The 26,616-nt window shown below is 43.6% G+C and overlaps 1 protein-coding gene across 8 annotated transcripts in view; it reads right to left on the reverse strand.

Annotated features, from left to right (window-relative positions):
- Nucleotides 1-26,616, reverse strand: part of SAMD12 (sterile alpha motif domain containing 12) — a 385,968-nt gene that overhangs the window by 120,328 nt on the left and 239,024 nt on the right. The window contains exon 5 of one of the 8 annotated variants that reach the window (XM_081816428.1): nt 20,171-21,200. The exons of the other annotated variants lie outside the window; for them this stretch is intronic. Coding sequence (XP_081672554.1) covers nt 21,103-21,200 — 98 coding nt within the window. The 3' untranslated portion in view covers nt 20,171-21,102. Of the gene's footprint in view, nt 1-20,170; nt 21,201-26,616 lie in introns of those variants that run through there. 8 annotated transcript variants of the gene reach the window in all.

Here is a 26,616-nt window from a genome sequence, read left to right on the forward strand (position 1 = left end):
TGGCAATGACATTATAAGGCAAGGTACAGAGGTAGACTTTGTAACTAGACTCCTTGAGTTTAAATCTTGGCCCCGTTTAACAGCTGTGTGACATCATGCAAGTGATTTAGACATTTAACTTCTTTATGCCTCAGTTTCCTTATATGTAAAATGGGGATGACAGCAGTAACCCACTTCATAGGTTGTGAGGATGAAATAAGCATACTTCAGCCATGATTATCTTGACCACTTTCACTTACTTGATATCCCTAGCCACAAGGGACACCTTCAGTTCTGTGAAGGTGCCACGTTCTTGCTCAGACCACTGCTCATACTGTGTTTTTCTGTCTGAAAGGCTCCCCTCCACTTGTTCTTCACATAGCTGACTCCTTCTCATCCTTTGAGACTCAATTAAATACTACCTCCTCAGAAATGCTTTCCCAGCAGCCCTCTCTGAAAGAGGCCTTCTGCTATTGTTCTCTATGATGAGCTCCATAATGCTGGATTTGGGTCTGTCTTGATCCCTTCAGTAGCCCTGTGCCTCCTACATAATAAGCTCTCCATAAATAGTCTTTAAAAGAGCCATTGGATAGGGAGCAACTGAAGAGACCTGGGCTATATTCATGCCTACGAACAGTGCTTCAACTTTCGGTGTGGTGTGGATTTTATTAAGACTGTTCTCAGACTTGTTTGGAGCTGTTGGAAAGCCAAACACACCGCTTACATTAAAATGTCTGCAAGGTAGCATTTAGCCTTTTTTCAAACATTAGGAGGATTCCCCTCTCTGGTCTAGACTGAATAAAGCAAGACAGGAATGTTGAATTTTGGGCCGTGCGATGACTGTTCACATTCACGTAGTCCGTAGGCAGTGCAGAGGGAATCCACAGGTGATGGGGCTACAAAGCCAGTATTTGGCTATCATTTCATTTCTAGGCAACACAAGTGATGGAAGAGATACTCATTTAGCATTCAGGAACTTGACTTCTGATTCTGAGTTTTCACGTTTAACTGAGTGATCTTAAGGAGGTCAACCACTTTGAGCCTTATTTTTTTTCATCTTATAAGTGGCAATTTAAAAATACCTGCTGTGGCAGAGAACGCAGCTACCAAGCAAAATTCATTCTTCCCTTCTCCCTGAATACAGGACTAGACTACAACTCCAAATTTCCCTCGAGGCTCGTGTGGTTATGTGATTAAGCTCTCACCAACAGAATGTAAGCACCAGTGTGCTTGTAACCTGTGTTTACTTGGTTAAGGCCCCTTACCTCCAGGTTGGAATGGCAAGGACCAGAGCAACCTCAAACATGGCTTATCGAGGGTGACAGAGCTGCTGTCAGCCTGGGTCCCTAAACGATTGTGTAGTCATTCCCTGATCTGCAAACTTCGGCTAGGACTGTTAAATCGGAGAGAATTAAGCCACTAGCTTTTCAGAATATATTTGCTATAGCAGCTTGTGTATTTGTGACTAATACGCATGTCCTATCTACTTTATAAAATTGTGAGAGAGAGTAGTTCTAATGTACGGGAAAGAGCTTTGAGAGGTAGCCAGTGCTCTGGAAAGTTGTCATCACTATTAATTTTTTCTAGCTTTATTAAGATGTAGCTGACACACAACACTGTATGTTTGAGGTATACAAGGATTTGATGCACGCATATATTGCAAACATCATTACTGTTAACAGAGAAAAGTGATATTAGAGTGCTTGACACATAGTAGATATTTATTTGTTGGATAAATGAACATGTTGCTGATAAAAAGCCTGAGATTAAAAAAAAAATTCTATCCAACACAACAGCACTGGCAAAATATTTGTTTGGCCAGGGCAAACCTTTAATTGATTCACCTGAGCTCATACAAGTAAAGCAAAACTCCTAGATATGAGCTTCTTTCAAGATTCTTATTTTTCTTTTTAATACTTTTTCCACCAAAATAAATTATAAAATATTAAGCAAAATTTGGAAAAAAGGAAGAGACCCTTAATCTCACCATCCAAACACACTGCCCTCTAACTACATGCATGTCTATTTTTCATAGATGTAAACTGTTTCTTCTTATTATTTTTAAAATAAATTTGAATTTGTCCTTGGTAAGGAAAGCACAGGCTTGGTAATTTTCCAGAAGTAATTCTAACAACAACAACAACAACAAAACCCACCTAATACTTCTAACAGTTCCAATTTAATTTTGCCAAGGGGTTCCATGCTTATTAAAAAGTACACCAGGGAGAGGAGGTGATTTTCCTAAGAAAGTACACGGGGGTGTTCTCACTACAATTAGGGTGATCAAGATTACAAATGTCACAATCTATCCATTTGCAATTTAAGAGCTATCTTGTGGGTCTTACAAAAGTTACATGGAGGACAAATGAGTGCATATGGATCTTTTTCAAGGATATAAATGAATTCAATTATTAATTCAACAAATATTTATTGAGTTCCCACTAACTGTTAAGCAGAATGTGGACCATAAGACACAGGCTCTACCCTTGAAAAGGTTAAAGTAGGGATGAAAGACAAGAAGACATACTGTGGTGAGCTCGCAGGACAGGTGAGGCCAGGGGCAGTAGCTGGAGGAAATGAGACAGGACATCTGGCTGGGACTTAGGCAGGTAAAGGGGCAGAATGTGGTCCAGGCTCCCCAAGCACGTGGACCAGAATGAATGGAAGAAAAAGCATAATACTCACAGGAATGCATGTTATTCTACCTGATGGGACGTTAATAGAACACACTGGCAGTGAATGGATAAGAATGGAGAAGTAAGCCGAGGTCAGACGGTGAGGCGTGGATCAGCTTCCTCAGGGCAGTGGTGGGGTTTGTTCAGGGCCACCTAGGACAGCACCTGGCAAACTGGCATTCCGTCTGTATTTGTGGAATGGATTAACCTACATCGTGCTACACAGTTGACCCATTGCTGGTCATCGTGATTGGCCTCTGGGTACAAAGGAAGAGTACACACAACTGGGAAGGACAGCTATTCCTTTCTCTCTAGAGACTGCATCTATGAGGGCGCTTATTGCCATGCTGGGTGAGCCACGTGACCACAGCTTGCTTCTCAGCTCAGGGATGCTGCTTTATTCCTGGTGGTCCTGAACTGCTAAATAGCAGGGTCAGACACACCGAACCCTAATCTGAGATGTGCTCCCTTAGCTCAATTTCATTTTTTTTTTTTAAAGATTTTATTTATTTATTTGAGACAGAGAGAATGAGAGAGACAGAGAGCACATGAGAGGGGGGAGGGTCAGAGGGAGAAGCAGGCTCCCCGCCGAGCAGGGAGCCCGATGCGGGACTCGATCCCGGGACTCCAGGATCACGACCTGAGCCGAAGGCAGTCGCTCAACCAACTGAGCCACCCAGGCGCCCCTCAATTTCATTTTTTAATGGCATCAAGGATGCCACACATATAGCTTCTCGGGATATGCTTGTAAACGCCATGTATTAATGCCACTTCCATTTCCTAGAGGTAGAGAATCGGGGTGGGTGGGGAGAGATGTGGGGGAGCTGGGGAGGGAAGGGGGCAAAGAGGAAAGGCTGTGCAGGCTTCTACTCATTTCTCCATCCTTGATTCTAGTCTTCTCTATGTTTTGAAACTACTTTTAGTTGAAACTGAGCATCAGTGATGTAGAAGTACCAGAAGTCTTACTTTCTAGGGAGATTAATGGATTAATAAACCGGTATCTAGCAATACTGAATAATTTGGAGGCAAAAACAGACTTGACTCACAACAGCCCAGCAGGGTGGCTTACTTTGGAAACATTTTGCCACCACTCTGCTGGGCATACTAAAAATGCACAGTGCAGGCTGACTCCATGGGGGTTTGTGCATGGATTCAGCAGCTGAAGAGTGATGTGAAATTAAAGAGAGAATGAAATGTGTGATCTTATTTAATTACACCTGGTGCTTCAATTTCTCAATAACAGCACCCTGCTCCACTGTGTCAAACTGGTGCGTGCGCGCGCGTGTGTGTGTGTGTGTGTGTGAATTACAGCTAGAGGACAGATTTACTCTCTGATGCCTGCCAATCAATTGCAGGGGATCTAATATGCAAACCACAAATGAGGTTTTCTCATAAGAATTTGACAGCAATTATCCTTGGGCCTGGACTGGCATAAAACTACCATAACTGAGGGGTAAGCAGTGAAATACCACCTCCTAAAAGAGGCCAAAACCTCAGGGTCCCACGCTGGGGGCGGCTTGGGGAAGATGATGTATTTTATTTTTATTTTTATTTTTTTTTTTTAAAGATTTTATTTATTATTATTTTTATTTGACAGAGAGAGAGAGAGACAGAGAGAGAGGGGACACAAGCAGGGGGAGTGGGAGGGAGAAGCAGGCTCCCCGCTGAGCAGGGAGCCCGATGTGGGGCTCGATCCTGGGACCCCGGGATCATGACCTGAGCCGAAGGCAGACGCTTAACCATCTGAGCCACCCAGGCGCCCCAAGATGATGTATTTTAATACCCAAAGTATATTCCAGGTCATACTCTTCTTCTGCCCTGATGGCTGAGTGTGTGATTCATGTTGCTTCAGATTTCCAGGAGGATGACAGGCAACAAGAAGAGGGAGAATGAATCATTTCAGCTTATTTAGGAATGTATGTTCATGAGTTTATAAGTTCATAAATTTGTTCTAGAATTGGTATTTAGGGAGATCACCTCTTCCTCTCTGGCCCTTCACTAAGGAACTGCTACTTCACAGCTTTGGTGGGTTTATACTGAGTATCCAACACAATGTATTTCTGTAGGGACCTGTGCATGTTTCCCTGGCTAGTCAGATACTTTATGGCAAGGAGGTCCTAAAGGACAGCAAGGTGCTTCATCTAATGTAAAAATGGTTACTGTAATTAAGTGTTCCATTTTCTGCATTTTCTGGGGTAGGGGGCGTTGTCTTCTATAGGGTTCCATTTAGCAGTGGAAAATAAATCAAGTATAATTAGCTTAAGATTGTCGGCTTTACATCACATTTACAGTGAGGCAAATAAAAAATGAGAACGAGACGATAGCTATTTTGATCCCTTCCAGGGAGTAACCACATGATTGGCCTGTAAACGTGCATATCAGTGATCCCCAAATATGCCCTGCTAGTTTAGAGAAGATTTGTTTAAAGAGCTGGATTCAGTGAAAGGAATTACATAGGGAACACATGAACAGACCGCCCACAGTTCTGACATAATCAATTTTTAGAAGCATGGGCTTTTAATATATATTTTTAAAACAATCTCCTAAAAATAATTCTTTACTGCTGGAGATCTGGGTAACTGAAAGTACTCCTTGTTTCTCTCTTGCTTCTGAAAATTCCGAGGTTGTTAGCCATCTTGGTGGCCCTTAGATCACAGTCTGCTGTGATCCTCTGATCTCCTCTGAAATTGGAGACCTCTTGAAGGCAGAAAACCTGGCTCATTCATCTTTGTCACTCATTTTCCAGGTTTATGATGTAGTACTCCCATGCCATAGGTATTCAATAAATAGGTGTGAATTGGACCATTCATCACTGTAAGTCACATTATTCTGGAAAGTAATTAGTTATTTCCCAGTATCTGAGGAAACAATGGGTAAATGTCAGAGGAAGTGGGGGGTGGGAGGAGGGATGGCAGACAATCAAATGAAGTTATATTGAAATTAATTCTCTGATATTAAAAAAGATCTACTGAATGGACCCTTTATAGTCATTGAATGAGAATCTATAAAAATGAAATGCTTATTTAGAATAAAGGCCCATCCATTTTGCTATGTGATATATTTCCTTGGCCTATTGAAGATCTTAAGCCATCTTTAGTTCATGGCCCCAACCTTTTTTTGGCAGGAGGGCAAGCAAGTCTGAGCAGCAGGGGTGGGCTGGGGCAATATCCATGGGGTTTCATCAAGATTCGGACTTCTCCTATTCAGAAGACACATCTTCAACTTGAAAAGTTGTGAACATCAGGGAAGTCTTTTAAGGTTGGCCAGATCTATGTTCAATTTTTTTAAAGATTTTATTTATTTGAGAGAGAGAGAGAGAGTGTGTGTGTGTGTGCACAAGCAGGGGGGAGGGTCGGAGGGAGAGGGAGAAGCAGGCTCCCCGCTGAGTGGGACTCGATCCCAGGACCCCAGGATCATGACCTGAGCTGAAGGTAGACGCTTAACTGACTGAGCCACCCAGTCACCCCATGTTCAAATTTTAATATGTAGACTGAGAGTGACAGATTTTCATCTGTTTAAAGAGTCTTTTTGATACCATATATTTATAAACAAATCTATAATAATGTAACAGGTTATTAACCATTCCCAAAGATATTTTGGCTCAAGAATAAGCTGGTCTGCTCTCTTCAGCCTCTTTTTAGTAGATAGTACAAAGGATATGACCATGTTTCCTCTCCACTTTTTAACCCCTGCAGAACTTGCCCTAACTTTAGTGTAACACCCAAATCCTGGTCATCATGGCTTACACAGCTCTGCAAAGTGTATTGCTTCCCCATCTTTGGCCACTATCCATCTTCCTCACTGTGCCTTTATGCTAATTTCTTTAGTTTGCCAAGTTCTTCCCAGCCTCGGCTCTTCCTACTGGCTTTGACTCTACTGTATTGTCGTTCTCCTTGTTTCTTTGCTTAACTTGTTTATCAGTTGGGGTTCATATTATTGGTTGCTTAAGAAATCCTCCCCCTGGTGCTAGTCTGGGTTCTCTCCTTTTTACTATTATACAGTAACTTCTTTCCAACTGTCACTTAATAGTTTCTCATGCAATTCTTTAATGTCCATGTTCCATTCTATATTTTAAGTGTCATGACAGCAGTGAAAAGATGTCTTGTTCATTGCTGTATCTTTAGCACCTGGTCCAGCACATAAAAGGTGCTCAATAAATATTTGTTTAATGATTGGACATATCTTTCAGCTTGAGTTGACTGTAGATTTGAAGCATCAGGCATTGTGATGTACTGGACAGTGAGCAGACTCTGGACTCTGTTTGAATTCAGCCTCTGTCTTTAACAGCAAGAGGGATAAGTCACTTCAGTTCACCAAGCCTCAATGTCCTCATCACTGTAAGTGTAACGGCACTAACCCTACCTCTGAAGAAAATGTATGCACACAGTGCTGCTTGCAAATGACACCATCATGCTGCTAGGAATAATGCCCTGTGTATAACTCTAGCCATTCTTTCTGTGTTTCTGGGGAAGAGTCTCTCATGAAAGCAAGCTCCCTCCCTTCCTCCTTTCAGGAATCCCAAGAGAAGCAGGACTAGGGAATAGCCTCTCCTTAGTCTGAACTAGGTCACCTAACAAAGCCATTTTACAAACATCTAGAAACCTGCATCTGATACCATGTAGATGGCCTCCAACTGAGGGAAGACATACAAGTTCTCTTGGTGTCTTCCATTTGACTCTTCGTTCAACTTTGTTTTTGATGTTTGTCAAATATCTGTCATATATGTCAAAATAGCACGTGGCTACTAGAGTTTGCATTCCACTGCAGAGCCGCACAAATTTATTAACCATAACTGCAGATGGATATTGAGCTTATTTCCACTTTTTGGCTATTCCTTGCCTTTTTCTGTGGACTTACTCTGACATCTAGGGGAGAGGTTCTTCCTTTGGAGGGTGGGGATCTGAAGCCAATTGCAGTCTCCAGGAGGTAGAGGGACTCACTGATAAGGAACATTGTAGAACATGCAGTGTGGGGAAGAAATGCACATGGCTCAACCCACAATTCCAGTGAAGGTGGGGCTTTTTCTCTAACCCAATTGTCACCAATGTGGCCATTCCTAAAAAAAACAGGAAAAACATCCTGGAGCTAGGCAGGATACTGCCTCAACTCATGTAAGCTCTATCCAACTCAGATGGATAGACATTTCATGTGACATAATAGAGGTAGCCATACTTGGTACACAGAATACTGGGCAGGTGAAGTGTACCCAAGATATGAAGAGGTGGGTTTGGGTCTTGATGCAAGAGCTCCCAGATGTGTAGGAAATGCTGAGTAAGGCAAAGTTCTACTGCTAGGTCTCCTCATAAGACTGGCTCCTCTCCATGCTCCTGAGGCTGGATAACAAGACTTATTATATAAAGACGTCTCATGCAGCCCTCAAGGGAAGGGGATTCAGAGAAGTCACCTATGGCTCCATTGAAGAATGAGCTATCAAATAGGCTCCAACATAGAATAAAAAAGTGTGCCACAACACAAATTAATATAAACACCAGGAACTAAACATACACATAAAAGAGAAAAAAATAGCATACTTTAGAAAAGATTTGCTACAAGACAAAGACAAAAGTTTAATAGGAACTACTTTGTATTCTCAAGGTAATTACTCAACACTCTAAGTTGCTATAAGAGAGGTAATGAGGCAACAAACAGAGATAAAAAAGGGATTTTATAGAAAGAATACAAGCAAGCAAATAATTCCATAGCAGAATTTAAAACTGCATGAAAAGCAGTAAGAGCAGAATCACTCCTGAATTAAATGGAATTAGATTAGTGAAACAGGACAGTGGTTCTCAAACCCAGCTAAATAAGGGGGGAGGGACACTTAAAATATACATTCCTAGGGTGAAATATAGCAGATTTTGAGTCAGTGGGCTTTGGGTGAAGCTATGAAATCTATATTTAGAAAAAGTCCCTAAAGTGGATCTGAAACTCAATCTAGTTTAGAAACTATTAAAGTGAGTGCAAATTTGAGACAATCACCCAGAGTTCAGAGGGAGAAAAAAACCCAAGTGGAATGAAGAAAGAGAAATAGATGGACTAGAACCACGGACAGAATATCTGTAGCAGATGCATAAGGCGAGTAAATGAGGAAGCAGTCAGAACCAATGCAACAAAACCAATCTCAAAATGCATACTGAGGGGTGTCTGGGTGGCTAAGTCAGTTAAGCGTCCTACTCTTGATTTTGGCTCAGGTCATGATCTCAGGGTTGTGAGACTGAGCCCTGGTGCTGGGCTCCATGCTGGGCGTGCAACCTGCTTAAGGTTCTCCTTCCTCCTCTCCCTCTGCCCCTCTCCCCTGCTCCCTCTCTTTAAAAAAAAAAAAAGGATATTTCCCTGAAATGAAAAAAATATCTCCAGTTTAAGAGGTTTTTACTGTGGACTTAGTGAAAACTGATAAACATTTTGATCCACTGAATATTAAGTCTAAAAAAGAATCTTGCCCAAATCCAGGAAAAAGAAATATATCCCATATAAAAGAAAAAGATGTCAGTGTAATTTGTCTACACAGTTTTCAGGGAGAATGCTTAGGCTATGATTCCCTAATTCTATTATCTGCCCAAGCTGCTGTTCAGTACCAAGTGAAAGCGATGAGAAGACATTTTTGGCTGGGAAAGAGTTCTAGAACACGGATGTTCTCTATGGTAACTGAGATTAACCAGCAGCATGGAAAACGGGCACTGTAGATGTTGCTAAATAGCATCATTCCTATGAAGAATGTAAACACTGTCACTCTTGAAACAAGAGGTCCAATTACATGAGAATCAATGATTTAGCTGCTGCAGATGGGGATAGCAATCTCAAAGAATAACAGAAACTGTGTGGGAGGAGTATTGTGCCTGAGGACCTGGAGGAAGGAGCCCGTGGTCATCTTCCATTTCTATACAGTGGTGTGTCAATAGATACTGCTTCATTCTTGGCAGTAATAATTTGAGGAACCCAGGTTTAGAACATAGGTTTTAAACATCACTATTATTTAAACACTCAATAGGAACTATCAGAGGGACTTAAGTACCATACCTTCCAAATTCCTGGAGTGGGATGGGGAAGGGGAAATGAACCAAAAAAAAGATCATAGAGCAACACTGGCCCCCACTTAAAAAAAAAAAAAAAGGAGGGGAACAAAAGAAACAACAACAGAAAGTCCAGTGTAAACTAAGACAACAAAAGAAATAACTAATCAGCTCATAAATATACATATTTATGAAAGTCTGAAAGCATATGCACCAAAATGTTGGTCATTTCTGCCTGGCGGGTTTAGAGTAACTTTTTTATTTTTGCATAACTAAATTTTAAAAATTTTCTGGCAATGATTACATATTACGTATGTGATTGAAAATAAAACATAAACCTAAAATTTCTCTTCGTTCATCTGAATGCGCACTGATCACGAAGCCACTCATTAAAACTAGAAATGACCGGCATAGCGGCAATGACTGAGATTGGCATTTGCTGTGATTATGCAACTTGTTTCACTAATTTGACTCATTTCCCCAACAGGATGCACAGGTGGTGTTCATTTATTTAGTCACAACACTAATTACTCTTTACAATTGTGCTCTTCTCTGGGTTTCTCAACATAACCACCGCAATGGTAGGAAAGAGCCCTTGAATGATTGCCTGAGTATGTGTGTGTGCAGAAGGTGGGGGACCTTGGCTTACAGCCAAATGAGTCTGGGTCCTCTGCCCTGTGAGGGCTCAGAGGTGACATTCCAGTCCCTTGGTACCATACACTTTTATCTACACTGTACTCTCAGCCCCCGCCACAAATAGCAAACTCCAGCCATACTAAGCACGTCTTTTCTTGAATCTTGCTGCCATGCCTGGAAGGCTCTGCCATGTTAGGGGGAGTTAGGGGCCCCTCTAAAGTCCACAATCCTCTCCTTATTGTCTTATTTATCTCATGTTCTTTGATGACTGCTTATTCAACTCTTTTGCAAAGGAAATGTCTGCCTCAAGAGGAAAACCTGGGATGCCTGCTGGTCAGGAATGTACGGTATTTGCCTTCCAGCATTAGCAGGGTGCCCGAAAAGGAGAAAGTACTCAGTAGATAGTTATGCACGGAGGGCTACTCTCAGAGCTGAGTCACCTCAGCTCCCACCCCTTTCTTCCCTCACTCACATCTCCTTTCTTGGTGGGAGAGATTTGAGGGTCCAAGAGGCAGCATTTTGCAAGCAGCTTGTTCCCTGAGCTTCTGAGCTCTGGAGGGCCACCCTCTCCCTGTGCACAGAGATGTGTCTCCAAGAAGTTGGCAAGAGCTAAATGGCAAGTTCTCTGTGCTCTGTGGCTCCAACCTCATGGAGAATCCCAGCTAGCTTATGCCTTTCTTCTCATATACCTCCTACATGAAGCCCACCACTCTCTGGAAAGAAGCCGATGCCAGGCCTGTTCAGCTTTCTGTACCATGATCATGAAATGCGTCACTACTGAAAGAGAAGGGATGTTCACAAATTCCAAGGCTGAGGTCAAATATTCCCAAACTGAAGGATCACCTCGCTGATGCCTATTTTTAGAATATGAACCAGCAATGATTCTTTTGTTTTACACATTTACAAATGAAGCTCAAAAAACCCTGTCCCATTTTCAGGCCAGGCCAAAAGAGTAGTAAATAAGGTAGGACTTGACTTATAGTAAATAAAGCATGAGAGTCATTAGGTGCTCAAGAGACTCTGAAGAACTGGGGTTTGTGTACTTGATTCTACTCCCGCCTCCTTTCTGATGACTGGTCCTCTTGTCTCTACTCTATAACCTCTACTTCAATCGCACTGTAACCAGTGTCCAGATAGCCCAGTGTCAGGCCTGTGTGTGTCCCATCCCTTCATGCCCACCTCGCAAACTAACAGTCATCTTTCAAGATGCTCACAGGCCAACTCTTCTGCAAAGCACTAATCACTTTACCCATAGTTAGAAATAAAATCTCAGTACTGGGGCAGCTATGAGTATTATGTCATTGTTTTAGAATTTATACATCTCCATTTATGTATTTATTCAACAACTAGATATTGAGCATGAAGCATGAGTCGATGAGCTCTATGAAGACCTGGCCTGTGTCCATCATCCCTATGGCCCTAGACCTCAGCATTGCATCTGGTATAGTTTATGCACAGTAACTCTTTGGTGCATGAAAAATGGGAAGATAAGGCCCGGTTCTTTGGGTGGGATGCCTGGGTGGCTCAGTCAGTTAAGTGTCTGCCTTCAGCTCGGGTCATGATCCCGGGGTCCTGGGATGGAGTCCCACAACAGGTTCCTTGCTCAGCGGGAAGCCTCTTCTCCCTCTCCCTCTGCCTGCCACTCCCCCTGCTTGTGCTCTCTCTCTCTCTCGCAAACAAATAAATAAAATCTTAAAAAAAAAAAAAAGCCCGGTTCTTTGAAATTCAGGGATGACTATGCTTGTCACAGAGAGATGAGTGCCTTCATATCTAAGATATGTGGAGAAGACACCTCAATTTCTTTTTTAAACAGATTACTATCAGGAAGTTCTTCTCTGATCTGAATCACATCTCCTATAATTCAAGCCTCCTCCTGATTCCCCCTTGCTTTGAAATTACAAAATGTTGCTCTTCATCACTCTTCATATATGTGAAAATTATTCTAAACATTTCTCAGCTAGTCCCAACTTCCCAAAAATGTGGCGCTGAGAATCTCAGTTACTTTTATTCTTTTCGTAGTGGCCAGTTTTCAAGGCTAGAGCTCTATTTTAATATATTTTAAAGATTTATTTATTTGAGAGAGAGAGAGAGAGTGTGTGTGTGCAAGCAGGGGGAGGGGCAGAGGGAGAGGGAGACATGCGGACACCCGGCTGATTGTGGAGCCCAAAGCGGGGCTCGATCTCAAGACCCTGAGATCATGACCTGAGCTGAAACCAAGAGTGGGATGCTCAACTGACTGAACCACCCAGGCATCCCAAGCTTTTCTTTTCTTTTTTTAAAGATTTTATTTATTTGAGAGAGAGAGAATGAGCATGAGTAGGGAGGAGGGGCAGAAGGCAGAGGAAGAAGCAGACTCCCTGCTGAGCAGGGAGCCCAATGCGGGGCTCAATCCCAGGACCCTGAGAGCATGACCTGAGCCAAAGGCAGATGCTTAACTGACTGAGCCACCCAGGCGCCCCATCCCAAGCTCTTTTTAAAATATTTTCTCCTTGGACTGTTGAACGCCTTTGCATCATGCTGCAGTTGTGGGGCCAAAAGCTTCCCAGCCCTGGTGGGGGGGCACGGCCCTGGCTAGAGGAAGAGAAACCTCCCAGATCTGAGAAGTGTGCACAGCCCCTGCCTCTAAAGCTCTTTATCATGTCATATTCCTGATGTGGCTCAACCAGGATCTCTATTGCTGTCTCACCCTTCTGTGTCCATGCTTTCTCTCTCCTCCATCTTCACAGATGACTCGGGGGTTCTCCATTAGGACGTTTCCCTACTCTGCTCGTGTGTGAGGGGCTTGAGGTTGGTCTTCCAAGGAATGGTCTTCCTGCACTATTGGGGGGCTGGCTGCAAAGCTACTTTGTCCTAAGTACCAAATATAACATCAAATAGCACCTGACAAAAGAATTTTAGGAACTACTATATCACAACCTAGTGTGTTAAGTGAACTGTGTACCCCCAAAACTCACACAGGAAGTTCTAGCCCCTAGTAAATCAGGATGTGATCTTACTTGGTATTGTAGATGTAATTAGTTAAGATGAAGTCAAACTGGAGTAGTGTGGTCCCCAATCGAATATGACTACTGTCCTTACAAAATGGGGATTCTGGGCACAAACACACACACAGGGGAATGCCGCATGAAGACTGGAATTATGTAGCCATATGAGAAACTACCAGAAGCTGGGAGAGAGGCCTGGAACAGACCCTTCCCTGATGCCTTCACCAGGAACATGGCCCTGCTGACACCTTGATCTCCCACTACCAGCCTTCAGAACTGTGAGATGACACATTTCCGTTGTTCTGAGCTATCCAGTTAGCGGCACTATATTATGGTGGCCCTAGCAAACAAATACATGGCGATACACTAAATGCTTTCTCTCTCTATCTTGCTATCCAGAAGGTAGTAGTAAGCCAGCTTCCCTTGAAAGTTTGTGCTGAGTCTTCCTGTTACGTCATGCTCTCTACTAGGTTGGGTAATGATCAGACCTTTGACATTGTCTCTCCACACTGAACCAGAGGACATCAGGAACGCAACAGGAGGTTGCCCGGTTAGGGGAAAGAGGAATAGAGAAGTAACATGTGCTCCTTGTGCTAGGTGCCGCATATATCTCTATACTCCTGAAAACCAACTTGTGATGAAAGTAGACTGTTATTTATTCCATGTCACAAATCAGATTTATCAAGATCAGTAATCTGCTGACAATCACACGGCCATAGAGTGACAATACAGACACCTGAATCCAGTTGACTCCGAAACTATTCCAGGATTTTCCTTCAGGGGAAGGTAATTAAGCGCAGGCTAGGTTACCGAAGAAAGCTGACTACTGTCATTTTCCTGAATGCTTAAAAACAGGTGCATTGTTTTCCTTTATGGACAGGTTGTGCATGGTTTTACCTGAAGTCAGGAGCATGGACAAGTAATCTTTCAAAGTTCCTTTTGGGTCTGTGATTTTTATGATTATAGAATAGTCTTCATGAATTGAGGAAGAAAGAGCCTCATGCTTCAGAAATTTTATCCACGTAGTCCGCATTTAAAATGCTCGGCTCACTAGATTAAGGGGACAAGACTATGCAACCAAGCAGGTCCCTCGTAATTGCTGGCTTTGGGCCAGTAATCCATGTCACTTGCCATTTCTGCTTTTCCACATCAGTGAGTGTCTCTTACCCGCCCTGGGTCCCCAGGTACTAAGTGTTTGCGATCCCTTCAAGGCAGGGAGACCAAGCATGCTGTCTTGACATTCTTTCTTTAACCTTATTTCACCTTCTAGTCACCTCCTATAGGTTAGGCAATAAAACTTTCATTCACTTAATAACATACTGCCTATCAAAAGACAGGAATCTTGGGATATGAGATTATAGATTTAAATGTACTGGAATCACCAGGGCTAGCGGGTCACACAGGAAACACTTGGAACAGCTAAGAGCCATGCACAACTGACCTACAGATCAAAGAAAGCGAGTGACACTTCAAAGAATAAAGTCAAAACTTAGCAAGATAGGTCCGTTCTCAGGAAGATACAAAGTCCTTCCCCTCTTGAGAGTGGATCCCTTCAGGCAGAACTGGGTAAAGCTGACGGTCAGCAGCACGGCATGTGTGAGCTAATCGCCACTTCCTGTCGATCCTTTCTGCACTTGCTATTTAATTTTAATAATACCTTGATCTGTTTTGATAATTTTACCTAGTTCCCAAGACAATGAGTTTATATTGACTCCAGATTCCAATACTGAAATGATGAAAAAGCTATTTTTTAAAGAAGAAAATGACCCTTGAAAAAGATGATATTTTCTCCTTAGAATGTTAAGATGTTGACAGTTTTATTTTTTTTTTTAAAGATTTTATTTATTTATTTATTCATGAGAGACAGAGAGAGAGAGAGAGGCAGAGGGAGAAGCAGGCTTCCCGCGGAGCAGGGAGCCCGATGCGGGACTCGATCCCAGGACCCTGGGATCATGACCTGAGCCGAAGGCAGACGCTTAACCATCTGAGCCACCCAGGTGCCCCGATGTTGACAGTTTTAAACACTAGAAGAAACTGGAGGGAAATCTGGTTCCTGTGGTTCTGGCTTTTACCTTTCCTTCTACGATTTCTCCTTGGAGAAGCTCAGAGTCCATTGAACAAACACGGCAAATTAACTACTGGTTAAGTATTTCAGGGTTCTACTTCACAAACAGAAAGTCATTTCCACCTGCGGGGTCTGGCCTCCCTGGGTGTGAACATGGTTCTGCTGCTTGGAAATCAGCACAACGGCCCCAGCATCACCACCGATGACTTCCTCATATCCTCATGGTTGCTATTTAACAAAAACAACAAGAAATCCTCTAAAATGCCAAAGCATTTTATTTTTATTTATTTTTAAGATTTTATTCATTTAGACAGACAGAGAGAGAGAGAGCAGGGGCAGAGGGAGAGAGAGATTCTCAAGCAGACTCCCCTCTGAGCACAGAGCCCATAGCAGGGCCCGATCTCACGACCCTGAGATCAAGACTTGAGCTGAAATCAAGAACCGGACGCTTAACTGACTGAGCCACTCAGGCACCCACAAAAGCATTTTAATCATTACTCCGTGCAATGTTGATCATATCAATATACTGACACTGATACTCAATCTCACTGGGAGAACGAAGAACAAGAAGCCTTAATCTTTAAGATTAAACAAATGCTTTTGGTTCCTCTCTGTCCAACTTCGCGAAGTCCTCAATTAGAGACAGAGAAAGAAAGGGGGAAAATGCACAAGCTGACACTCTGCCCAACATGCTTGGGAAGGAAAAAAGAGAATCCCTCAAAGTCCATATGGGGCAGGCTGATTAAAACCAAGCCCTTCCTCCATCTCCTTTAAGAAAACAAAACAAAACAAAACAAAACTTTGGTGTTTGCCCTGAATCTCTCAGCGCTCGCTGCAGCCTTGAGGAGTGGTGTTGGGTTGAGCAGCTCCTTGCTGTTTCTGCAGCCTGTGGAAGCAGAGCCTGACAGAATGATGCGCCAGTGATTCTGTTCTTGCTTTTCTGATGGGCCCCTGAGGGTGCTTCCCGCAGCTCTGATGAGACCTAGCTCCCTCCCTCCTTAAACTCGGCACCAGGAGGTTGTCTCTTCAGGGGAGGTGGCTTGCAGCCCCGGTCTCATTCGGAGCTCCTCTGCCATATGTGGGTCTTTTTTTTTCCCACTGAGGTATAATTGACATATAACACATCAGCTTCAGGTGTGTGAAGTAAGGATTTGATATTTGTATACACTGCCAGATGAGCACCAGCACGTCTCCTTACCATCTGTCACCATATGAAGTTACAATTTTTTTTCACGTAGCTTATTGTTTCATCTGCCTATGGCATGAAGAGCCGAACAGCAGGCTACACACAGATGAAATGGTGTTTTTGAATAAAAGAATGTGCTACCCAGAAGGCATAACTAGTATTTAATTTGCTGCCTGTGTTCAATGGACTGTGAGCTCCTCAAGGGTAGGGACTGTGTCTCATTTGTCTTTGTATTCTTGGTGGCTAAAACACATTCATTTGTCCATTCATTTATTCAACAAATATTTACTGAGAGCCGGGGGTACAAAATGGAAAAAGGCACAGCCTTTAACAAAGAACTAGACATTTCTTTTGCCCCACAGGCTGGAATGCCATGGAATAAATATACTTTCTAATATATTACAAGATACACAAATACACACTCAAAATAAATAATATGAAAGCTGAGCTATCTTACTCACAGAATCATCGAACGTCAAAGATGAACGGGACTTGCTTCTAAAGATAAGGAAGCCAACTCTAAGAAAGAGCTGACCAATCCTTGATCTTATGCTCTTTTCACCTTGAGCAAGGTGGTTCATTGAAGCTAAATTTCTACTTCAAGTAGAAATTTTCATTTTTCTCTGTATCCCTCCTGCCTTCAGAACGTAATTTTTCATATATATTTTTAATATTTTAATTTTCAAAAGTTCACATAATTCAAGGATCTCCAGACCATGGTTTATTTTTTTTTAAAGATTTTATTTATTTATTTGACAGAGAGAAAGACAGCGAGAGCAGGAACACAAGCAGGGGGAGTGGGAGAGGGAGAAGCAGGCTTCCTGCTCAGCAGGGAGCCCAACGTGGGGCTCGATCCCAGTACCCTGGGATCATGACCTGAGCCGAAGGCAGATGCTTAACCGACTGAACCACGCAGGCGCCCCCAGACCATGGTTATAAAGATTATGAACCCAAATTCCTGCAGGAGCCAGGATATAAAATAATTTAAGCAAGTGAAGCCAGGAGAAAGAATGGAAGGTCAGAATAGAGCAAACTAAAACTCAAGCTCTTGTTCAGTTATCTACTCCAAATTTATGGCTTAAAGTAATTATTTTATTTAGCTTATGCTTTTGTGGGTCAAGAATTCATGAAGGGTTCAGCTGGGTGATTCATCTCTTATCCATGTGCTGTCCCCTCATGCAGATGGAGGTTCTACGTCCAAAGTGGCTCCCTGAATCATGTGTCTGGCACTTTGATGCTCCTTGACCTTCTTTGTCCATATGGTGTCTCTTCTTCTAGAGCCTCTTCAAGTGGCTTGGGCTTCTGACAGCATGACGGTCTCAGGGTAGTTGCATTTGATATATGGTGGCTCATTTCCCTGAACCGGTGTCTCAAGAGACAGGAAGTAAATGCTGCCAGTTTCTTAAAGCCTGGGTCCAAAAACTGTCATAGTATTACCTCTGACATATTTTACTGGTCAGAGCAGTCACTAAGCCTTCCCAGATTCAAGGGGAGGATACCCAGATCACACATCTCAATAGGAAGAGTGTTAAAGAATTTATAAACATCTTTAATGTGCCATAGTCTGTTTCAGAGAGTAGCTACCAAAATAACAGGTTGTTGCATTGCAGGACTGTAGTCCAGTATGAGATATTAGGAATATTTAACATAGAAGATGGAAATTTAAATTTAAAAATGTGCAATCTCCCAATTTTTTATTTTTATTTTTATTTTTTTAAAGATTTTATTTATTTATTTGAGAGAGAGAATGAGAGAGAGAGAGAGAGAGCATGAGAAGGGGGAGGGTCAGAGGGAGAAGAAGACTCCCCGCCGAGCAGGGAGCCCAATGCGGGACTCGATCCCGGGACTCCAGGATCATGACCTGAGCCGAAGGCAGTGGCTTAACCAACTGAGCCACCCAGGCGCCCTCAATTTTTTAAAAAAGATTTTATTTATTTATTTGAGAGAGAGAGATAGAGCACAAGTGGGAGGAGGGGCAGAGGGAGAGGGAGAAGCCGACTCCCCGCTGAGCAGGGAGCCTGCCATGGGGCTCGATCCTGGGACGCCGAGATCATGACCTGACCTGATATCAAGAGCTGGATGCTTAACTGACCGAGCCACCCAGGTGACCCTGCAATCTCCTGACTTTTCTTTTCTTTTCTTTTTTTAAATTTAAATTGCAATCTCCTGACTTTTAAAATGCTGGCAATAGATTAAAATTTTCTGAGAAACCGTTGTGTTTACTCCCAGCTGTTGGAAATGGCTGGGAGAGAAGGCCTGTGAGGCCAGGCCAGGGCCTCTCGGAGAACATGGTGCTCTGGGTGTGTGTGTCAGGCACACACATTTGCAGACACCATGCATGTCCATCAGCATGTCCTTCAAGCAATAAACCAAATTCTTATAAAGGAGATTTAAGAAAGTACTGACATGCATTTGGAAATATTTTGCCTACAACTGAAAAATGAAGATCTTAAGAGCTTTTTTACTATCTTTGACATTAGATTTTTATTGAAAACACACCAGTCGGTAAGTGAGGGATCTTTCTATATAACTACCATGACCCACAAGGGAAAACTGAATGTCTCCTATTCTGAGAATTCCCTTCTCCCATTTCTATCTTAGCCAAATCACAGTTTGATGAAAAGTATCGTGACTTTCATTTCTTGAATTTGAGAACTAAAAATTCGAGATGATAAAGGTACTGACATAATGCCCCAAAGGAAAGAAAACCAAAGAGGAGCCCAGAAACTAAATAAGAATTCACAGATAGAAACAGTACAAACTCCACACTAGTGTCTCAACTTCAGTGACCAAAGCACCTTCTGACTCAGAAGAACCAGGTCATGTCCCAAGCCTCAGCATTTTGAGTCAGTACTTGAGATGACTCTGACGTAGGTGGTCCATGAACCACATCGCTGGTACTCAATGACAGGGGTAAGTTTTGAGGGAGAACAAAACTGGGCACAGCTGCAGTATGAATCGTGCCTCATTTTATGAATTGGTGCTAGCTTTGGTAATAATGGAGCCAAGAGAAGAATGTGTACAGTGGGCCCCACTTCCCTGACTCAGTCTCAAAAATGTTGTTAAGAGTAGGAGACAGGGTTTCTAGCTCTGATTTGCATGAGCTAGCTAACTGAGCTTAGGGGAAGTCACTTTCCCTCTTATGGCCTCAGTTTCCTCTTCTGTAAGATGAGGAAGGTTGGCTTGGGTTCCCCAACAGTGGCAAGTACAACTGCCCATATTCTGTGCCCCTCCCTGCCACTGTCCTTGGAACATATGTTCTGCCCACCGTCTCCACAGTGGGAGCTGTTCCAAAGACTGAGCCTTAACAGAGTAAGGTGGTGTTGAGACCATCTGGATGAATATGACTGATCCCCATTAGGGCCTTTATATAGACTTTAAGAATCTGGCGGGTGGGTGTGGAGATCCACTTGTCCAGCAGTTGCCCAACACAAGCCTTGTGTGTAAGTTCTCCTGCTTATTAACACTGCTACCTACCAATCTGGACTGGACTGCCTCTTTCTTTGGTCTCCCCTTGCTCTCTGTGCAGAAGGGCCGGTTTGCAAAGCAACACACACACCCAGAGCACCATGTTCTCCGAGAGGCCCTGGCCTGGCCTCACAGGCCTTCTCTCCCAGCCATTTCCAACAGCTGGGAGTAAACACAGGGGTTAAAACCCACTCAGTAGCTGTGGTGGAGGATCTGTGTGTGGCGTATTACAGTTTTGGAGGGAAAGTCAGGCAAAAAGGAGTCATGAAAGGTAGTTTTGCAGGCGGGGAAAACAGTTTTAGGGCAGAAGTTATCCAGAAACGGAAACTTGGGATCTGAGAAGGGTAGGCGTGCCAATTTGCCAGCCAATCTCGGTTATCTTGGTGACAGAGGTCTTGGTGTAGTTGCCTCCAGCAAATCCCAGCGGGAGGAGCAGGGCTGGGATTAGGGTGAGCAACATCATGCGTCTGCACATACATGAACCTGGCAGTGAGTGCATCCTTATGTCTGGCACCAGGCACCTTGCTTGCCCCAAACTGCTCCCAGCCCTGAGGAGGGGTATTACCACGATGGAGTTGGGGGCTTGCTGCGAAGCTGTCCTCTCTCCCACAGACCCGCTGAGCAGAGTGGGAGTGGGTTGTGTAGAAGGGGCAGTGCAGATGCATCAGGCCAGATGAGGCCAGGAATCCCACGAATTTCCTGAAGGACATTTGATGTTAAGGGCAGAGGCTTCAGATCTACATCGGGTTAGCTGTGCAACTCTGTCAAGTTACTAAACCTCATTGCGTCTCAGTTTTCCAATCTGCAAAATGGAAATTAGGAACAGCTTCCTGGCAGAGATGCTGTGAAGACGGGATCTGCAGATGGGGGACCTGGCATAGAGCATTCAGTCACTGCATGGCAATTCTTTCTTTCTTGCTTTCCAGCCTCCATTCTGCCTTGAGTGAATGTCAGGAAATGAAGCAAGTGAGGGACAGCAAACTTCAAGCCAAAAATGGATGTAGAAATCCACATCCTTGTGCAGGGGAAGCCTGGCAGGTCTCTATAGGCATTGTTGGCTTGCTGACTCATAATTGCTTTCTCTTTTAAATCCACCCGTTCAGCTCAGGTTCGACCTAGTGCAGGAAGGCTGACAGTACAATGCAAGGATCTTGCCCACCAGGAAAAGTCTCCCGGTGCTGCTCGGAGGCCAAAGTTCTAGGGGAAAAAAAAAGTGACAAATCTTGTGTCACAGGCTTGCCTAGTTAGAATTATAGCTACCATTCACTTAAGCGCTTGGTATGTGCTTGGCCCAGTGCTAGGCAGCCCTTCTGGCATTATAAAGAAGTAGATACGACAGTTCCTAGTTTACAGATGAGGAAATAGAGGCTAAGATGGCTCATAAACTGTAGAAATGAATAGAAGCCAGACCTTTCCTGAGTTTTTACCCACTATTTAGAAATGAACATTTGTCACTCTGGAAATGCAAAGAAACACAAGAGGAATTCACTGTTCCCGGAGAGTTTAGAGATGCAGAGAAGAATCAGGACCAGCATATGACAAAGAACAGTATGGCATGCCATGTGGTAGCTCAACCACACTGGGAGCTCTTCGGGGGTGGGGGCTCTGTTTCGTTCTTTTTTTTTTTTTTATATCCCTATTTTCTTGGGCAATGGATGGCTCAGTCACTGTCTGCTAGATGTATAGGTAAAATAAGTGCTAAGGTGTGTGCTACAGACCCGGAGATTAGTAGGGATTCAAGGTCCAGGGAGGTCCCCGGGGGTACAAGCGAGAAGGCCAGCTTCATGGAAAACAGACTGGGACCTGGGATGGGATTTAGACAGGTTGAAGAGAGCAAAGATGACAGAAGAAACACACAAACGATGACATGAAGCAGCACAAGCATGCGGTGCTGTGTTGAGGCAGGAGGGCCAAGCGCTTAGAGGATTATCTGTGTTCTAGTCGGCATGGCAAAGAGCCAGCCACGTCATACCTGGCAGGGCCTTCATGTAAGACTGGCCATTATCTGGAAGTGGGTCCACAAGGGCTAGCAGAATAGGTCAAAGGAAACACAGGGTAGGCTGGTCTAGACTTACAAGGTAGGGAAGTAAGCTGGAGCGGGCCGGATCGCAGGAAGCGAGGTTCCCCACCCATGGGAGAGGATATGCAAATATAACTTTTGGCAGCTGTGAAAAGCATAAGAGGAGGACAAGTCAGCCATGAAGAATGCGAAGGAGGAGTACCAGGAAGGGTCTTGGAGGAACATGTGCTGGGGCTGCTCACTCTCTCCAGTTGGATTTTCATGCACCATAGCGGCCTACCTGCTCTTAGGAGACCCTCGGTCAATCTGTGTATTCTGTGGAATGAACTCAGGGAAATCATATTTACTAACTTATAAGTCATGATCCATGGGGTTCAAAAAGCCATAAAATCCTTTTAGTAGGGTTGTCTAGATATATAAAAAAATCTCCTATACACATATATAATTTTATATAATTTAATACATTTTCACCTAAATGCTAATATAATTTTATATAAATTTATACAAGTAATTTTATCCTGGGCTGAAGAGCTAAGTCTAAAAATGGAAGAATGTAACAGATGGCTCTATCTCGAGGCTATTGGTTCCATCCTTACCCTTCCCACCCAATTGTTCCAAAAGAATGATGAAATTGTATCAGTCAGTTCTGCTCTGTCAGTATATATTTAATCCATGTGGCCCAGCCAGGAAGAAAATCGTTACTTGGTAATGACCTCCACGTGGGCCTCAGGAACCCTGAGATATTTCACCAAGAAGCCCGGAGTGGTGATGTGGGGCGATCTCTGCCTCTGACTCATGGGACTGAACAGCTCATCACTGCCCACACTCTGTGCTCTAGAACCCCCATGGCTGTGGGATGTTAAAAAACGTTGTGAGCAAAAGGATTTTCTCGTTGTGACAGGGGGTCCCTAAGAACATCCCCAGGGTTGGTGATTTGCTGGGAGAACCCGCAGGACTCAGCAAAGACTCGTACTCACAGCTAGGCTTTATTACAGCGAAAGGATGCAGAACAAGAGCAACAAAGAGCAAGACGCACAGGGCGAAACCTGGAGGAGAGCAGGCACGGGCTTCCAAGAGTCCCTCCCGGGAGAGTCACACAGGATGCATTTAATTCCTCCAGCAATGAGTTGTGAGAGCGTTGTGTGAAATGTTGTCTACCAGGGAAGCTCACGAGGACTCACTGCCCAGGATTCGTACTGGAGGCTGTTTACACACACATCCTCTGCCTTGCATGTACCCTAACTCCAGACTCCCAGAAGGACAACAGGTGTTTAGCATCAATGAGACTGTTCGTACAGGCAGTCTAGGCACACAGGCCATTCTGATCAGGGAGTGCTGGGAACACTCCTGAAATCCAAGTTTCCGGACACCAGCAAGAGCCAACCTTGCAAGTAGGAAAAGAGACTAGGGCCTGCTTCATGAACTTTTTCCTACATGATGGTCTAGTAAGTCCAGGGAACCCTGTATGCCTTGGCCACCTTTTGAAAATAAATAATGCACATTAGTATACTAAAGGATCTGAGAAGTACGGCAGTATAAAAGACTTTTTTTTTTTTAAAGACTTTATTTGACAGAGATAGAACAAGCAGGGGGAGTGGCAGAGGGCGAGGGAGAAGCCGGCTCCCCGCTGAGCAGGGAGCTCGACGTGGGGCTCAATCCCAGGACCCTGGGATCATGATCTGAGCCAAAGGCAGATGCTTAACTGACTGAGCCACCCAGGTGCTCCTAAAAGGTTTTTTTTAAACCAACGTTTGTCAAACCTTTTTGATCATTATACTTTTTTTTTTAATGGAAAACTTATTACATCCTCTGGACACTAGCATTCTACGGAATACAGTTTGGGAAATCCTGGCCTAAGTATACAGACTTACATCACTTCTGTGGCCTCAGCTTTTGCCCTTTATTAAACACACAAATACCAAGAGCTAACACAGAAATTGCTCTCATTGTGTGTTAGCAGCTTTTTAGGTAATAATTCATTTGACTGAATAAGAGGCTGGATGAGGTAGCCTGTGAGCCTGGAGAAACAGCACAGGAGGGGTTACGGGTGCAAACCCTGACCTAGAGAGCTGTGCCCCTTTCCTGGCTTTGACAGTCATCGGCTGCACGACCACTTTCTCAACCTTGGTGTGTCGGCTTCCTCATCTATGAAGAGAGAAGAGTGCTTCGTACCCAGGAGGAGCTCCAGATGTGCTTGTTGATTTTTTTTCTTTATAGCGTGAGAAGTTTCGATCCTTTGCTCTATGCCATGAGTCATGGCAGACACAGCAATGGACTCAAGGGGCTTCAGAGATGACAGCATGGGGTGTCAGGTGAGGGCAGCCTGGGGGACCCAGAGGGGTCCCAGGTGGAGTTTGCTCCAGGTCCCAGGAAGGTGTAACACCCAGGCCAGTCAAAACCAGGGCCACTCCAGGGAGTAAATGCAGACTGTCACAGGCCAAGAGGCACTAGTATTTCCTGGGAGTCTAGGACTCAGGCCAGCAACAGAAGCAATATGCTTCTGTCAATAGAGCAAGACTCTAAACAAACTTCGATTAAACCTGACAATTTGATCCACAGGCTTGAAGAAAGGCACCTCACAAGAAAATCCCCTCCGATTCAAGGCTCAAACAGATCTACATGATAGAAAAGAATAGGGAAAGATGCCAAATCGAAAAATGACAAATTGCCACCAGGAAAAAGCCAGTTTTTAATATGCCTCAACAATGTTTCTTTATCCCTTCTCATGCTATCTCCAGTTAAGGAATGTTCTGTGTAACTGAACAATCCTTCACCAAGATATATGAAGAGTCAGCAGTGTCATCCTGGAAAACGAAGGACAGTGATATATTCTGTAGCGTGCAGGTACAGGGTGCAAAAAGTGGGGGGAGGTGGGCAAAGACCCCTCAGTGTGCTAGGCTGTGTGAAAAGATTCATTCGAATGAAGAATTTCTTAAGGGCTTGGTGAAGAAATTAGTCTGATATCTCCTTGAGACAATCCTAGGCTTGTCATGTCCATAATGGTTCTCAAAGATGATTCCTTGTGGCCATTTTCCATTTTCATCTCTTTTCTGAAGTTAGGATCTAGAATATTCCATACACTCTCATAGCGCCATGCCTCTCTATCCTAAACCAACACTGAGCTGGGTGCTTGGCACATGTGTAGGCTCAATAAATTTGGGTTGAATAAACAAAGGTCTTTGCTCACAGATCCTTCCACTTTACATGTCCAACATTTGCTTCCCCACCTGGCAGCATCTGATACATCAAAGCCTGTTTCCTCTCTGAATCCTACCTGACTTCCTGCAGGCAGTACCAATTCTCACAGGGCACTGTACTTTGTGGATAGTAATGTGAGCTACCATCGTAAGAGCCCTTACTTTGTTCCCGCTACTGCTCTAGGACCTTTTGCGAATCAACTCTTACACTCCACATAATACCCACAAAGAAGTTCTTTTTAGCCCCTTCATTTTCACAGGTGCAGGACAGTGAAGCCCAGTGAGAAAAAGAACTTGCCCATGTTTCCATAGCTAGGAAATGGAAGATGCCTCCTGTCTAGATGTCTCAATCACATTATTTACCACATCACGTTGTGGCTTATCATGGTCTCACCATTCACTGGTCCACATCAGTGCTAGCCTGGGAGCTATCTGTGACAGGACAGGGGTGTTCCTCACACCATCCCTCAAATAATCAATAGAACAGATTGAGCAACCCATGACAATACAACTCAAACACTGAATAAATGAAACCAAGGCTCTTATAGTCAGACAGATATGGCTTGAGCTCCAGCCTCTTCAAACCCTAACCTTGTGACCTCGACCATATTATTTTAGTCTTTCAGAGTATCAGTTTCCCCTCCATAAAATGGAAATTACAGAACCTACTTCATGGTATTTGTTGTAAGAATTAAATGAGTTAAAGAACATGAAGTGCATACTCCAGTGCCTCATACAAAGTTTATCTAATACTAACACTCGCTGAAAGGTTTGTTTGATAACCATACTGCCTAAGATTTGCCTGAGGCTTAGTGGGTGTTCTATAAACGTCTATCAGATGAACGAATACCTATCTGTCTCAATTTGGGGATCCAATGCAGTAGGATGCACACAGAACAGCTAATTGTATTTTGGTTGCCATAAAACAGATTTTTTTTTTTCTTTCCAGGATGCAAGCTTCATAAAATATGTGTGCATTGCTGTCTAGACACAACATAGTAGATTCTTCAATGTCGCACCAAAGCGGCCATCTTCCTTCAAGCAAACCTGCCTGCCTCCCGTGGGCTAGTTTTACTTGCCTGGTGTTGTTACTAGTTCTGATACTTCACTTCAGTTCCTTTGATCATATCCCATCATTTCCCTGACATCACTCTGCAACAATCCCTTAAGTTGAAAACACAAAACTGCTCTTTCTTGCTGTGTAGGAAAGAAGTCTTGAAAACTCACTTTTTCCACAGCTTTATGAACTAGATGCTGCTTCTTCTAAATATTAATGCATACTTGTTAATCTGGTAAATTTATCTCTGTCATTAAGTACAATGAAGGCATCAAGTACACGATAACCGAGATCCACACCTTTCTGGGTGCCTGACTGCTTCACAGTGGCCACAGGGGC

This window comes from Leptonychotes weddellii, chromosome 4 (genome assembly GCF_054177405.1).
Source record: "Leptonychotes weddellii isolate Sample4059 chromosome 4, ASM5417740v2, whole genome shotgun sequence".
NCBI classification, from domain to species: Eukaryota; Metazoa; Chordata; class Mammalia; order Carnivora; family Phocidae; genus Leptonychotes; species Leptonychotes weddellii.